At 34.1% G+C, this 16,415-nt stretch overlaps 1 protein-coding gene across 13 annotated transcripts in view; it reads right to left on the reverse strand.

The window, feature by feature from the left end:
* The window catches only part of FMR1 (FMRP translational regulator 1), a 38,368-nt gene that overhangs the window by 12,308 nt on the left and 9,645 nt on the right, over nucleotides 1–16,415 (reverse strand). For 7 of the 13 annotated variants that reach the window (XM_033200863.1, XM_033200869.1, XM_033200866.1 and 4 more), the window contains exons 2-12: nucleotides 16,007–16,059; nucleotides 12,384–12,477; nucleotides 9,623–9,694; nucleotides 9,205–9,353; nucleotides 7,921–8,014; nucleotides 7,718–7,834; nucleotides 5,372–5,542; nucleotides 5,201–5,279; nucleotides 1,587–1,696; nucleotides 601–735; nucleotides 43–105 (exon numbers count right to left, since the gene is read on the reverse strand). In XM_033200863.1, the coding sequence (XP_033056754.1) occupies nucleotides 43–105; nucleotides 601–735; nucleotides 1,587–1,696; nucleotides 5,201–5,279; nucleotides 5,372–5,542; nucleotides 7,718–7,834; nucleotides 7,921–8,014; nucleotides 9,205–9,353; nucleotides 9,623–9,694; nucleotides 12,384–12,477; nucleotides 16,007–16,059 (1,137 nt within the window). The remainder of the gene's footprint in view (nucleotides 1–42; nucleotides 106–600; nucleotides 736–1,586; nucleotides 1,697–5,200; nucleotides 5,280–5,371; nucleotides 5,543–7,717; nucleotides 7,835–7,920; nucleotides 8,015–9,204; nucleotides 9,354–9,622; nucleotides 9,695–12,383; nucleotides 12,478–16,006; nucleotides 16,060–16,415) is intronic. The other 6 variants (XM_033200870.1, XM_033200871.1, XM_033200868.1 and 3 more) reach the window with 2 other exon arrangements.

Genomic DNA, 16,415 nt, shown 5'->3' on the forward strand with positions numbered 1-16,415 from the left:
AATATAAACTGAAAGTGTACTTCTCAAGGAATGTTCTCCTACCTGCCAAGCCTTGAGTTCAGGTTTCTGGGATTCCCCTGCTACAACTGATGAAGCCACTAACACCTAAAGCAGTATAAGGAATGCAAGGGATGTCATTAACTATAACAAATGATACACAGAAGCCTGAACGCAGGACTTTCACTGCAGGACTTTTAAACCGATGTCTAAATAGATTAGTTCAGAAACTTAGTTTCTAAAATATGGTTTTAAGTGGTAACTAATGCATCTCACAGAAGGTGTATTTTGAGCTACAATACCTGGAAAATTTAAAGAAAGAAGGCATGGAAAAAAGACAGCCCACTGTCAAAAGAAAAATGTGACCACTAAATGCAACCCCATTATTCTGTGTTTACCGCATAAGATTTGTCACTGTGAATAAATTGAAAAGTATGTATCACATTAATTTGTAGTATCTCATAAACTGGCAATCACATTTGAAAAAAAAAAATAGAACATAAGTAGCCTACAAGTCTAACCAGAGAAAAAACCCAAAATACCAATTGTGACATCTGAGACAAATTACTTTTATTGTAATTCAAAGTGACAAGTAATTCTTACCCTCTGGACTTTTGTACTGTTAGGTTGAGAAAAATGGGTGCTGTTTTCCTTTATATCTAAATGTTTTTTTTCTTCTGGGGCATTAGGTCCAACCCTTGAATTATTGGAAGGAAGGGAATTTGGTGGCATAATTTCCTTGGTAAAAAACAGAAAACACAAAAAAGAAAAAGAGGGCCAATTTAAGACTTTATTTAGCTCTATTAATGTTATCAATCATATTTTTTAAAAATGTTAAGTTATTATAAACAGTTTTGGTTTATAAAATTTCAGAATACAAATTACATACAGAAAAAAAAGATTTGACTTCAGCTAAAAGAATCTTTCAAAAAGAAAGCTAGACAATATGTGAAAATTATGGCTCTTTGAGGAGACAGTATCTTAAGAGTACTATTGTACAGAAAGGTGCATCCTCACCTCTCTACCCCATGCAAATACTTTAAAAGCTGCTACAGAAAGCATATATTTATGAAGATAAAAGCGTTATAGAATTTAAAGGTAAGGAGGATGGGGAAGAGATATTAAGCACAGAAATAAATTTAAAGCACACAGAATAAACACATATACTACACAATCCCCAAACTAAAAAAGTGAAAAGATAAAAGCCAGAAAACCTATGTTCCAATTTTGCCTTTGTCAGCAACATTAACATTTACAAAGTGCTTTAAAAAGCATTTATATATATATTATTTTACTAAATTGTTATTAACACTCGACCCAGTGATGTATGTCTCATATTTAAAAATTTATAACTACCCATTTTAAAGATTAGGAAAAAGGAATTCAATAAAGTGACTAATCCAAACTCACAGCATTAGAGGACAGAGAGGGGCCATTATCTACAACTATGACATTAATTACAGCAGGCATGCTTGATAATCAGAATATTTGCATTTACTTTATGCACATATTAGAGGTCTTCAACATATCACATAAAAAAACTTTTACTTTTATTAGACAAGCCACAAAATATTTGTACTGGAACATACCTCTTCTTGTGGAACATTTTTCTCATTTTCAGCCTCAATCCTCACCCTCACAACTCCTGACTTATCCACAATCTCCTGAATCAGCTTTCCATTTTTTCCTATTACTTTGCCTAAGAAATAAATAAAGTTTGGTTTTAAAAACACATACCTTAAAGCAGTAAGCACAGCCCTACTGTAAACTATTACATTCATATAGATAGATATTTTTATGTGTATGTGTATGTATTGAATTGTAAGATTTCAAAACCAAAGTAGAGACTCTTTTCAACAAGATGGTTAATCTGGTTTTCTGTTTAATTAGGACATCATTGTTTAAACTCCTTTGGTCAGGTACCAGAGTTGATTAATGCTTGCAAACTGATTGAGTAATTTTGAATTTTTAAGGCAGTTCAAAGATAGCCTCTTATTTTTGCACAAAAGGGTATGCTTTAAACTTGCTGGTACTGTGGTATGTATCATTCTTTCTGCAAAGTTCTATAAAAAGAATTAAGAAAAAAGGAGAGATAATGGGAAATATATTCACTTATTCAATACTTTCCATTCTTATCTGTACCTGATTTAAATCTGCTTCTTTGTCCATGGTAAATATTTTCAGAATTCTGTATGGAAGGCACATTTATAAAAGATAATCTAAGTTCGAAAGTGGCTTAAGCAGCTATACATACATCCAAAAGGATTACAAATTCTTCAAGGTCAATGTGTTAACAGAGTATCACTCCTGTGCATTACTTATAAACTTTAGCAATGTATTAAAAAGTGAAGGGATTAGTCACAGAGTAAAAGATTAAGAAAACTGACTTTAAGATAACTCAAAACCACAATGAAAAAACTTAAAACCAGTTTAAGTATTTTTCAGTAACATCTATTAAAATTTGGGATTTCAAGTACCAGTAAAAAATAGGCACTTGATCATTTTCCTTATTTTGCAAAATTCAATCATATACATTACTGGAAAATGGCTGCTTTCATAAGCATCATCGCACATGAATGTTAAAGCAAGACATTACAAACTTAAGAATTACTAATTCTAGGAATGTACATGTGAACTACATCTGATTCTGAGGGCTCACCCAAGGTACCTAAGAACCCTTACATTGGCCATATCCACCATATATGCTTGCCCTCACCATCTCATCTTCTATGTATTCCTTTTTGCCTTTAAAGGCAAAGCTCAAGGCAAAGTTGGGGGAAAAGATGGAAGCGAAAATTTGCTCTGAGCCATGCTAGATAAGAACTCAGTGAAAAGCCTTCTCACAAAAAATTCTTGTGGCTCTTGTAATCAGAGCATAGCTTTGACACTCTTGCTGTGTGTGGCTGCCTCATTCACCACTAGAAACTCTTTGGTCATAGAACAGAACTGACACCATTAAATCAGGATTCTTGGTCTAGGTCCTTCTGTCAATTACTTCTGCTCTTCTATAATGAAAAGGGGAAAGGTGAGGTGAGAGAAGCTACTTGGAGTCTTCACACAGTTTGATTTTCATCTGCAACACTTATATTTTCATGAATTAATGTCGACTTTAATAAAGATCTAAGTGAGTTATCAAAATGAAAAATGAGATTTTGGGATGTTTTTATTACGATAATGTCTTAACTATCCTAAGTACTGTGTGTTAACTATAGCAGACTGAATAGTTATACCAATTCATTCTGAGTGAGTGAAGAATCATGAAAAGAAGATACATTAGTGCATATACTAAAGAGAGTTTGTGAAAAATAGAGATCACAAATAATGTTTGTTGACTCAAACAAAACGCATGCAAAACTGATTATGATACCTCTCTAAAGATCTGCCTTGCCCAAAATCTTACATAAAATGCTTTCTGAAAATTCCTAACATTCCCAGTGTTGCAGTGGACCATCTCTAAAACAGAAGTCTCTCATTTTACTAACTAGAAACAACAAAACAAAAACAAGGCTGATTTACTTTAGCAGTCTTTCTGGTTATTTCTGAGATCCTCTTCTTTCCAGGTAACCACAGGTAGAATCTACTTTTAATATTTAATAGCAAATAATCCAATTCTACATTACATACTTATTTCCAAATCCCAAAGGGCAATTTACTATGATTCTGTTCTACTGAAATGGAGTTGTTTTGAATAAGCTGAAGAACAGAGTCCCCTACTGTGTCCAGAATTGTCCCCTACTATATTTTCCCATTTAATTATCACATCAACTGTATGAGATGGATACTATTATCACATTTGATAGGTAAAAGAAAGAAGTCTCAGGGGGGCTAAGACAGTGACCCACAGTCACATTGCCACCAAAGAACAAAGTAGGACTGAAATCCAGATCCAGCTCCAATGCCCAAGCACTCTCCCCACTACCATCATGCCACCTTCAAAACCAACTTTAATGAATCTGACACATAATTCTCTACTCATTTGCTATTAAAAAAACAAAAAAACCTACCGGCTCTTTTTCCATAAGAATTCCTAAATTTACAATAACCTTTCTAACTACAAAAGGTATGCAACTGCTTGACAAGCTGTAAAGAAGAAAATAAATATTATTCATCACCCGACTGTCTTGAGATTACCACTTTATCTTGTGCTATGCATACATTCTGTACACATACAATTGGTATGCAAGTTACCTTAGTAACATTACAAACACATTCTCTAGTTGTCTGTAGTATACAGTTGAGCTAACACTTCTGCATTATATCCCTACTATTTGTACTTTATCTTCAAGCTAATTTTCTTTGGGAGATACCATTTCTAGTGTTTGTTAATGACAAGGAAGATGTTTATGATTCTATGCTGACAAAAAATCAGGCTAAATTAGCATTGAAACTACGTAAACAGAATTCATGAGAAGTCCTTGCTTTCTTCTTTAAAGTTTCCAAAGAAAATGTATTACTTTATATAAAATGGCCATGATCTCAAGTTTAAAAGATAAAACACATATAGGCAGTATGTCCCAATTTTATTTACAAATTAAAAACATACGTAGCTTTCTTGATAAAACTGCACCTGGTTTTGATATGTTCTACTAAAGATATCTGCAGCATTTAGGAGTATTGGTGAAGAGCTCCTATATATTTGCTGATACTCACGATGGTGATGGTCATAAAACAGTACTCAAGTCAAAATGAAGAATTACTATTGACTTTGCAGAAAGTCCCAGAGACATTTGAAGTTTCTTCTAGCTTTGGAACTGTTTAGATTTAAGTAACCTATGTTCAGATCTTCAACCCTGAGATAATTAAAATGAATGCTATCATTTTATAGTCCCATGAGAAAGATCAAACACAAATCTACTTCAAATCATAAAGCCCCCAAATATCATTCATTTTGAAAAATTATTTAGTTTTAAGATATAAAAAGTATACAGTAAGGAGGCTGGGCAAGATTTACCCTTTCAGGTATTAGTAGGTTTGAATTAGAAAAGCAATCTCTTTTGAATATCTTCTGAAAATGTAACCTTTGAACATCATACTTACCAAATAATTTTTTGTATGCTAGAAGAACAGACCATATTTCAAAGACTATGTTTCAATTAAATGATACCCTCCAGTGAGAAAAAGTTGAATTCTATCACCATAAATAAACTAAAACATACCTAAACTTTGTTTTTGTACTATATGTCAACAGATACTTCTGACTTACCTACTAAGTTTCTTGGAACTTGTATGACATCTTCAGCAAATTCGAGAAAGCTTCTAGCTTTTTTCACTGCATCCTGATCCTAATAAAGGGGGAAAAGTTTTAAGACAAAAGATTAGCTAGCTGAAATACTTGTTTTGGGGGGGAAAAAAAACTATGCAGTAAAATATTTACCTCTCCATAAATATGAAATGTGCAGGTATCTTCATCTAGATCAATAGCAGTGACCCCAGGTACTTTTCTAGCTTGCTGAATATTAGCACCATGAGTACCAATAGCTAGACCCATCAGATCTTCTCTTACGATAAACTGTTCATGAAATCTCGAGGCAAGCTGCCTTGAACTCTGAAGAGAAATGCACATCTGATAAATACACATTATCAACTATCATGACAACTGTATTGAGGCCAGCCATGTAAATTATCTTGACCCTGTATATGAAGGGTCCATAAATTATTAATAGTTTTAGTTAAAAACTAACAGGTTTTAGAAAATACCTCTCACAGCCTAAGTACTTTTTAGGTTACTAAAGGTCTATGACATTTTATGTTTTTGTTAATAGGAAAGAACTTAGTGACATTTTCCAAGGTAATTGCTGAAAACTTATCTGCAAGGCTGCCTTAGTTAACCAATGACATCAACAATATAATAACTAAGAAGCAGGTCAAATGTTCCCCCAATAAAAACCAGCTCACTCGGTCTGACAAACTCAATGTTACTTATTTAGGTAAAAAAAAAAGTTTAAATATCATCTTTATAGAAAATTTTATTCGCTTCATTTTTATTAAAAGGTATCAGTATATATTTTCTGGAAATAGTGCTATTTTTCATTAGGTACTGTGGTCTAAACATTCCACTGTTGTGAAATGACATTAAAATGACACCTCCCTCAAAACCTAAGGAATCAAAAATTGTTGGTACAGTAGTTAAACTGAATAATCAAAAAATGTCAAAAATTAAAAACTTAGTAAGTAAGCATCTGAAAGCTAACATGAGACCAGAGTCTGTAAGACCTTGTGATCTGGATCCACAAGTATGATGAGCACTTGTAAATATTCAGTGATGACGAAACTAAGTTACACTGACATCCCAAACTTGTGGATAATCACTGTCTTTAAATACCATTACCAAAATTTAGTGTTTAGTTCTAGCATGCCATCAATGAAAAACCAAACGTATTAGTGGCTCATTTTGAAAAATGGGAATTTCTTACAGGAACATGTAAATCTCTTTAATATCAGTAGTGAACAAAGACAGACATGCAAACTAGTTTCTCATTGTTCAATAGACCTGATAATTTGAATGAATGAATGTAACTAGTATAAATAATTTAAAAGTGCAATATCCATTTTTTTTAGACTGCAGTAATAAAATCTATAAAATAATTCTAGGACTTTTCAAGAAGTCATGTTTTTTGAGTACTGGTTCATTAATCTGGTTCATTCCTTTTCATTGATAATTCCCTGATAAATGATTAGCCAAAAGTATAATAGATCATTTAAGAATATTTGATGTTTAAGAAGAGGCATATGAGTATATTTTCATAATATTCACAAAGTAAGGAGGCAGCTCTGGGCTAAAAGTTATGAGAGAATCACTAAAGAACCACAAAATCGTTAACACAGGGACATCAAGAAAGAATGAGAGCAAAGACCAATGAAACAGCCCTCCATGGCCTTAAGAAAAAACAAAGTGGCAAAAGGAGATTAAACTATTCCCCTTCTGCTAAGAGTTCAGCATCATACATCAAGTTGACAGGTGGCAAATTTCACAGGGTTTTTATAAGAACAGTCTTGACTACCTTTTCTCTTAAAATGCAGTTTGGAACTCCTTTTTATCTTTACTATTTCAAATGTGTGGTGTTTTCCTTCTAATGAATAATGATGAGGAACTCTGGAATTTGACAGTAATATAGTAGAGCTGGCACATTCTTCTAAGATCCACTTAGTTTCTATAGTAATGGATGGACGTACTAGATAGTAATCAATGAAAACAAATGTATGGTGATGAAAATTATTGGAGGATTAATAGAAGTAGATAAAATGCACCTTAAGAGACGAAATAGTAAGTTAGGGAAATAGCCTCTGGCGGGAATCTGAAGACAGGAGTTTTAAAGAATGACAACCAATTAGAATGAAGAAGTTCTATATCCTTTTAAACAAAGATAAACATACATAATGAAAGGAGTATGATTAGATATTTAAATATTCTCTAGTATTTTTAATGACAACATGTTATATGGAAGAAGCATTGCCTCATTTTATTAGCAGCTTTGATAAACTTCTAGTAAAAGTGAAAGGACCAGAAGTCCCTTAATATACATAAGCTGCTGCTGAATTTTGAAACCTCAGGCATGGAAACTTTAGTATGATTATGCTTTGTATAATTTTCCAACTATAGAACATAAGGAATTGTTAAGAAGCAGTAAATAAATAACAAGCTCCCCATATTCAAGTTGTAGAACGATACAGTTATCATTCCTAGGTAGCCTTACAAGCAATGCTAGGGAAAGTGACATACCTCCAGCTGCTTACTAGCTTCTTCATTTCTCAGTATCAGAGACAACTTAGTGCGCAGACTCCGAAAGTGCATGTCAATCAGCATATGCGCTCGCTTTGAGGTGACTTCACTGATGGACTAAATGATTTAAATTAACAACATTATTATTAAGGCAATTGCACGAGACGAATTAAACCAAAAATAAACAACTCGAAAATGCTCACCAAAATGACAAGCTGATAATTTTCTGGATCATAAGTTACAGAAAAGGCACCAACTGCCTTTTTAAAGTCCTTATGTGCCGACTCTTTGGCACACCTAGAAATTAAAAAAAAAAAAATTAAGATGAGTAATTACCAACTATTGACATAAATAAATGCAGATAGATTTACATGTATAAGAATCATGGATTCATATTAAATTTGATTTACACAAAATAAGCTATATCCATTAGAAGCTTAGTTCCTTTTTCTGTACATCTCTGAAGTACAGCTTAGATTACCAAAGGAGACATACTCAGGGGAACCACTCTACACTACAGGTTTCCTGATTTCAGTTACATACAAGTCAGTAGTTTTCTTAAGTCAACTATTGAAAACTTTTGGAGATAGCTACCTACAGGGTAACTGGTATCTTTCTTTTTTTCTTGTCACAGGCCTTTTTTTTTCTTTTTTTTAACTTTTAGTTTTTGTGGGTACATAGTAGGTATATATACTGTGTGTGTGTATATATATATATATACACACACACACATAGTAGGTATATATATTTATGGGGCATATGAGAGGTTTTGATACAGGCATGCAATATGAAATAAGCACATCATGGAGAATGGGGTAAGAAACTGCTAAACAACTTGAGGGAGAGAAGGAAACATATATGAACCAGAAGGCACAAAAATTTATACACATACACAATCTCTAGGAAAGTGAGGATTTCTATGTATTCTGAACTGCAATTTAATGTTCAACAACATGTCCAAATCAAATGTACTGTATTCACTTGATAAAATCTGCAAGAAAAAATGCATCTCTTCTATAGTCTTTAATCATTATTCCAGATCAAGGATTATAAGATGAGATGACTTTTTAAAGCTTCTTTGGCTCTACTTACTACACATTTATCCAAAAACATTTTAGGTAAAAGAGAAAAAAACAGGAGAAATTATTTAGTCTATAATTTAGTTTGTGACTTATGACAGAATTATCATATTTGTTTGATCTGTTTTTAAATCTTAGAATGAACAAAGTTAGTTTAGAAAACAAATGTACATTATGTACATCAGCCATGTGTGTAGCCAAGTAAGTTTAATCAAGTGCAAGGTTGCCTTGATTCTATAAGTTGGAAAAGCTAAATAAGTTTTTTCCCCCACTGCTCTTGCAAACCAAACCATTTTTGCCAAAGTCCACCAAATTTAAAATCAATTTCTAGTATTTTAAAATTTATATTCTTTTAAACTAATTGCATATCACTTCCAAGTTCTCAGCATTTCTTGTGTATCAACTTACATTTGTCGTAAGTCTTCTGGCACATCCAGTTTGATCTTATGGAAAGTATCTTTTGTGGCAGGTTTGTTGGGATTAACTGATCTTAGACGTTCAATTGTGACAATTTCATTGTAAGTTGCATCACATGCTGCATATTCTATCACATAAAACTGAGAAATAAATAAAAGTCACTTCTAATTACAATTTTTAAAGTAAGAGTAAGAAGAGTAAGAAGTTCTCCCTATTCAGTTATTTTAAAATAAATTATCTAGGGGAAAAAATTTATAACCAACTGAAACATACTGAACACATAGTGAAAACATTTTAATTACTCAAAATTAGATATTACTTCAAAATAGAAATCCATTTGGAAATGTACAACCTGGGTTTAAAAAAAGGAAATAGTATAAGAAAAAAATTTAAATAGGCATTTTCCTACCTCACCCTTTATCATCCTCACTTTAGCTAACCACCAACAGCAAGGCTCTTTTTCATTTGCTCTGGAATACACCTACACAAAAATTACAACACAGAATATTTCATGATTAACATAATTTTGAAATCTGCAGATTATCAGATAGCGAGGAAATTTTCTTAAAATGCCCCTAGGTGTCTTTAAAATCATGTCATGTATCTTTAACCAAATTGTAACCCTGTCTATGTACCCCGAGCTAGGCAGAGATACATAATCAGAAACTACCTGAGATTGCTTGGAAGCTCCTTGTAAAAATCCGTTTTCCTATATTTCTGTTCTAATTCAGCAATAATTAGTGCTCTGAAAATAGACGCTAATATAACCACACTTTCCTTGGGTACTCAGAGAGTTACAAAAATGTATTTAAAAATGTATAAACTTATTTTTGTTTTATTCTAGTAACCAAAAATTGACTGAAAGTTACTGACCATGCCCTACTGTCTTGTTGCTTCGTCACTAAATAAGTAAGACCACTGAACATTCAGCCCACTAAGGACACCACTCTGGCATTCACATCTCCTGGAACTAAAATGGACAGATCCTTGGTCACTCTCTGGTCTCCTGCTTCCTCTCCACTAAAAAGGACAACTTCATGGTGACAATCCTCTGGATATCACCTTCCTGGTCTGTCACAAACTGCAGATCAGTTCTTCTAACTCATCTCTTTGGTGACCACTTTAAAGTTCACTTAAGATGTACAGCATGGAACCTTTCATGAAGACCCTAGCAAATCAAGGTTAATAGGAAAAGAGACAATAGAGTATATATGGAGAGAGAGACAGACATACTCAGAAGCAGAAAACAGAAACAAAGACAAGGGGGATGAGGACATGAGGGCAAGAAAGGTACAGAGTCTAGGGGTGACAAGTGAGTAAAAGCTCGAACTTGCCTCCCTTTTACAACCAAAGTTAATGATCACACAATACAGTGACTGAATACAACTAACATACCTTTCCCTCTTGCTTCCATCTTTCTCAACTACTCTAGCCAGAGAAATCACCTCAGCAAATCGGTGAGGTCATCCTAGCAATGGTATCTCACTGGTCCCCATTTGTCAAGTGACCAAGCTGGGGAGAAAAAGTCCCTTTCATCCCTCCGTCAAACACTATTCTGGGTACTCCTAATATAGACCAAAGACCTGGGCCTTGCCTTCAGAGAGCTTACAGTCTCCTGGGGAAGTGGACAGCTAAGTATACACAGTGTTTCTGTTCCCTATTAAGATCCCTTGCAAAACCAAGCCCAGCTGCTTAAACCTAGTAGAGATTGCTTACATTTTTGGAAAATAAATAACACTTTATTCTATGTCCACTTTAAAACTGTAGAGAGAAAAACACAGGCCTGGACATTGACAGACCTTCCCTGACTACTCTCTAAAACAGCAATCCTGCCCTGTATCACCTTTCATTCTCTCGCTTTTTTTTTTCTTTGTTAAGACTCACATCTGTCATATTAGCTATCCTCACTGGAATGTGATTTCATCAAGGGCAGAAGATTCTGTCCTGTTTTTGCTACACCTTTACTACCTAGTGCAGCAAATAAGAATTCAAGGACCAGCCGGGCACGGTGGCTCACACCTGTAATCCCAGCACTTTGGGAGGCTGAGGCGGGTGGATCACCTGAGGTCAGGAGTTCGAGACCAGCTTGACCAACATGGTGAAACCCCGTCTCTACTAAAAATATAAAAATTACCTGGGCATGGTGGTGGGCACCTGCAATCCCAGCTACTCAGGAGGCCGAGGCAGGAGAATCGCTAGAACCCGGGAGACAGAGGTTGCAGTGAGCCAAGATTGTGCCACTGCACTCCTGGGCAACAAGAGTGAGACTCCATCTCAAAAATAAAAAAAAAAAAATTAAAATACAGAACTGAAGGACAGGACCTAGAACCACTCTGCCTCACCTGCACAAATGTCTACTTAGCCACATCCTTCATACTACAAATATTCATGGAACGGCAACTACTATTAACTAATAGTAAGGCATTATGCTTATTATCGTGGAAAAAAAAGAGAAGCAGCTCAAAATGGAGTACGTGAAAGGATACAAAGGAGAGAGGATACCACACAACTATATGAGGCACTGTTAGTGCCTTAAATACAAAACCGATTTCTAATGGAGAAAGAAATCACAAGCATAACATTTCTGTTTACATGTTAGATCTCCATAGCACATTTTGGTCAAAGAACTCAATGGGATATAAGCAGGTAGTTCACGATATGCCCTATGACAAAGAGATTTTACCAATATGTATTAACTAAAGCTTGTAGGTTTTTAAAAATACACCAAGAAGATTCACTGCTACTTAAAGAAATTCTAGTATACTACTCTGTAATAAAGCATGGTTTCTTTCCTGTGTAAAATTAATTTTCATAATCCATTTTGCTTACAACGGGGACACAGTTGTAAACAAATGACATATTCAAAGATTCAGAAATTAAGGGAAGGAGAAAAGAATTACTAGTGGGCAAAGGAACTTGAGGCAGTGACTTTCAAATATATGCTCTGAGTACTGCTCAAATAGCCAAATGTAAGCATCATGTATCATTTTGAATTATTAATAAGATGAGTCAGTCAAAAGCACATGTCCATTCCAACTGTAATTCTCAAAGTAATTTAAACAGTGTTAAAGACAAGGTATCAAAAAAAAAAACACACACACACATACACAGATAAATTAAATAACCCCACTTCTTCAGTACTAAATGACTTTATGGCAGGGAAAACTCACCTCAACTTCATCACTTTCATTTATATCTTTATTATAACCTACAGGAGGTGGGAATCTGACATCATGGAATGGAATCTGCCTTTCAGGCTGCCAGCTGTAAATAAGCAAACATACAATTATTTAACATGCTTTTCATGTTTTACTGAAACAGTGACCACTCTGCCATCAACTTTTGGTTAAGCGTGACCCCTCTTTTTCTACTTTCAAGAAGCAAAAGCTTTAAAATCATCAGTTTTTGCTGAGTGGGACATAATGGCAATACAGTAACATTTCAGCAAAGTCTGCATGCAGCACAGCAGCCTACTCCCATTTGGAATATTTCTCTAAACACAATACGGCAATATTATGATTTTCAAAACAAGTCTTCTTTCCAATAATTTCAACTTCTAAGAGCTTTAAACATAAGTCCACAACAGAAATTTCCTTCAATATTTGAATATTAGTACCAGTAACTGTTAGTAATATAAACATACTTCCACTTGCAGAAGAATTTTAACCACATTCCAAGGACCACAAAAACTGCCCTCTAATTCCCAAGCAAAATGGGGCTGTCAGCACATTAGCAATTCACAACTCACTTTTCCCCCTTTAAATTTTAGATCCCACGAGGTGGTCAATTCTTGCTGTGGGTAGCTGGATGCTGATCAGTATGACGTTATCAGCATGCACTGGGATGGTGGGGTCTCCTAAACCACAGAAACCCGATGCAGACAGCCTATAGGAGTTTAAGTTGCCTATGTTTTAAATTTAAAATGATATGAAACAACTCTGAAAGATACCAAATTATTTTTTATATCCATAAAAATATAAAATATTAGGGCACGGTGGCTCAAGCCTATAATCCCAGAGCTTTGGGAGGCTGAGGTGGGAACACTGCTTCAGGCTAGGACTTCAAGAGCAGCCTGGGCAACAAGGTAGGACCTCATCTTTACAACAAATTATTAAAAAAAAAAATTAGGTGTGGTGGTATGTGTCTATAGTCCCAGCTACTTGGGAGGCTGAGGTGCGAGGATAGCTCAAGCTCAAGAGTTCAAGGTTACAGTGAGCCATGAGCATGCCACTGCACTCCAGCCTAGGTGACAGAGTGAGACCCTGTCTTAAAAAAATATATATATATATATAAAATATTAAAAGACAAACTTTGCAAAAACGCTGAGGATTCAACTTCCAGAGCAGTCACATCTGGGTTCTTTTTGGTGTTCTTCATTAGCAGATACTGAGATATGTTCTATGTATAATGTCGATGTTTTACTAAAGAGCTTTCTTAGTAAAATTCTATTGAGAAAAGTACTCGTTTTTGTTTAAAGAAGAGCTGTTATATAAGAGGGCAAATATTAAGTCAGAATTTGTGGAAATCTGATTAGGGCCTAAATTAACTAAACCCTCCTCTGAGTTATTATACATACCTCATAGATGTTACAGATTCATTGCTAAATTTGATTTTAAAGCATATAATAATGTATAATATAACTTCTTGGTTCCAAAGAAGAAATAATTATTTTAAGTGTATACAGATAAAAATTCAAATTCCTTATTAAAAAATGTGAAATCTGAAAACAGCTTTATGCTTTATGGAAGGTTTAGGAAGCACCTAAAAACAAAGCACCTAAAACAATATGGTATCAGTAACAGGAGCTTCTTCCTGATTGAAAGGAAAGAAAGGGTAAATACAATCTGGTGTTCTACAAAACACTGTTTTCGTTTTGTTTCTAACAGAAAACCAAAAAGGAAACACACAAGGAAGGGCAAAGAGATTACTTCGGTAGAGGCCTATTAAATCCTATTGATGTGCTCAAACCCAATGTTGTATCGCAAACATACTCCATGAACACAAGTTAAAAAATCAATGATCTATTTCAAACTCCCAGGATGACAAAGAGCTTGAAGAGAAACTTTCATGCAGATATGGTAGAGGAGATAAATAATTAGAAGGTCCAAGAGGAAATAATTTTAAGTTTATGGTAGAAATCTGACTGAAAACCAAAAAGAAGTGATCTGATAAATCAATGTATAAACTAGACAAATTCTTAAATGCATAGAGGAAATGAGTGTTTGCTTAATACTTTAGATTATAGACTATGCGAAAAACTAAAAGAGTAGCAAATAAAGACAACTCTCCCTTTATGGGAAACAGCATTTATCTAGTGATGTTAGTAAATAGATAAAGTGTATAATTGTACGAAAAAAATACCCTCCAAGTTATCAAAGATTCCTCTGTTGGTATGGTTGGTATGATACTGTTGTCTATTGTATGGCCATGGATATATGAAACGGCAAAGAGACAAATACTAAAATTTTTGGCTTTATGTGTTCAGGGAAAGGTATTCTATTATTCAAACTTGTATTTTGGTCTGTGATTATTAGTCCAGAGCCAGAAATAGGGTTAGATACTTTCAATCCTTTTATCTCTGTCCCCCTATATGTGTTTCAGGCATCTAAGGATACTACTTTGTCCTACTGCTAGTCAAAAGACTCTGCTAAGTTCAATTACAAAATGTATTTTCTAGACACTGAAACACAGGCCTGGTTTTAAACTATTATTTTTATTTAGAAGCAAGATGTGTGTATCTATTGCTCAGTATGCCTGGGTCACATACTACATTTGAGCAGACATAATCCACATATCATATAATTCATCAATTTAAATGTACAATTCAACAGTTTGTAGAAGGTTTACAGTTATGTGCAATAATTATCAATTTTACAACATTTTCATTGCCACATACACAAAAATCCTGTACTCTTCAGCTATGGCCTCCCTACCAGCCCCAGCACTAAGCAATCACTAATCTACTTTCTGTCTCTATAGATTTGCAGCCTGCTTTTGATATATTATTAATTTTCTTGGTACATAAGAGCCAAAAAAAAATGATAACTGTAACCATCCATCAGAGTTTAGTAAAATCCTAAGATCACAGCCACATCTACACTTTGACTAAGGAGTTTATATGTACTTTACAATCTTAAACAGCTACCCTGAAAATAGCCTTTATTAGCATTCAAAAAATTTAGTCAAGAGACTTGTCTTCTCCAATAAAATGTTAACATCTATACTATTGATGCTTTCATACAGTTATATTCCTAGGCCTATGACTGTTTTTATTTCCTCATCTAGCAAAAGAGAGCAGAAAAAATCAGCTACTGCTATTGCTGAATATATGAAACATAAAAAAAAAAATCAGATAATGGGTAAACAGGACTGTTTCCATAAAATATACTAGACAACTAAAACCATCAGTTTTAGATTTAATGTTAAAGAACTCACATACAGTTTTTTAGCAGTACCCATGAATCCCTTCATTGCTATCTTTTTAAAATTTACAAATATTCCTATGCAAACTTCCAGTTACTAATACACAAGAATCTCTGGTTTCTTTACTCACATTCAAGGTAATTAAGACGTAAGGATCAATATCATACAATAAGGGACCTTCAGGTCATTAGCAGAAACAGTCATTCCATTAGTTTAATACTGAGCTGTTCACAAACTTCTAAGTCAGTAACATGAAGATCTATTCCTGACAAGCACTCAAACTAGACTTGAACTTTTAAAAAATGACGAGTAGAATTAGCATAAAATATTAAAGAACCTCATCATTAAAATTATGTAACAAGACACTTACTTGTTTTCAAATGCAACTGTTATTGAATCTTCATGAACATCCTTTACAAATGCCTGTGTAAGAAAAAATGTTAAATTAACTTGTGAGCTTAAATATAGTTTTTGTTTTTAGTCAAATTTTACAGAGATACCAAATGTTTTATGTGTTTATGAACAGAACTTCAAATGAAGGTCAGTTTTTGAAGATCATTCATTCATTAAGCACATCTATATTGCCACCTTGTATGTGCTACACCCTAAAGACACAGAGAGCTAAAACACTAAACAAGAAAAAAACTGCTGCATAGCCTTCAACATCTCAAAAAATAGGCAAGTATACTGAAAATTACAATGTGGTGGTGAGTGCAAAGCTGGACGTACATTTTAGGATAGAATTACTGAAAACTAAGAAAATTGTTCCAGAACCATTT

Source organism: Trachypithecus francoisi, unplaced genomic scaffold (genome assembly GCF_009764315.1).
Source record: "Trachypithecus francoisi isolate TF-2019V2 unplaced genomic scaffold, Tfra_2.0 Lachesis_group6, whole genome shotgun sequence".
In the NCBI taxonomy this organism is placed as follows: Eukaryota; Metazoa; Chordata; class Mammalia; order Primates; family Cercopithecidae; genus Trachypithecus; species Trachypithecus francoisi.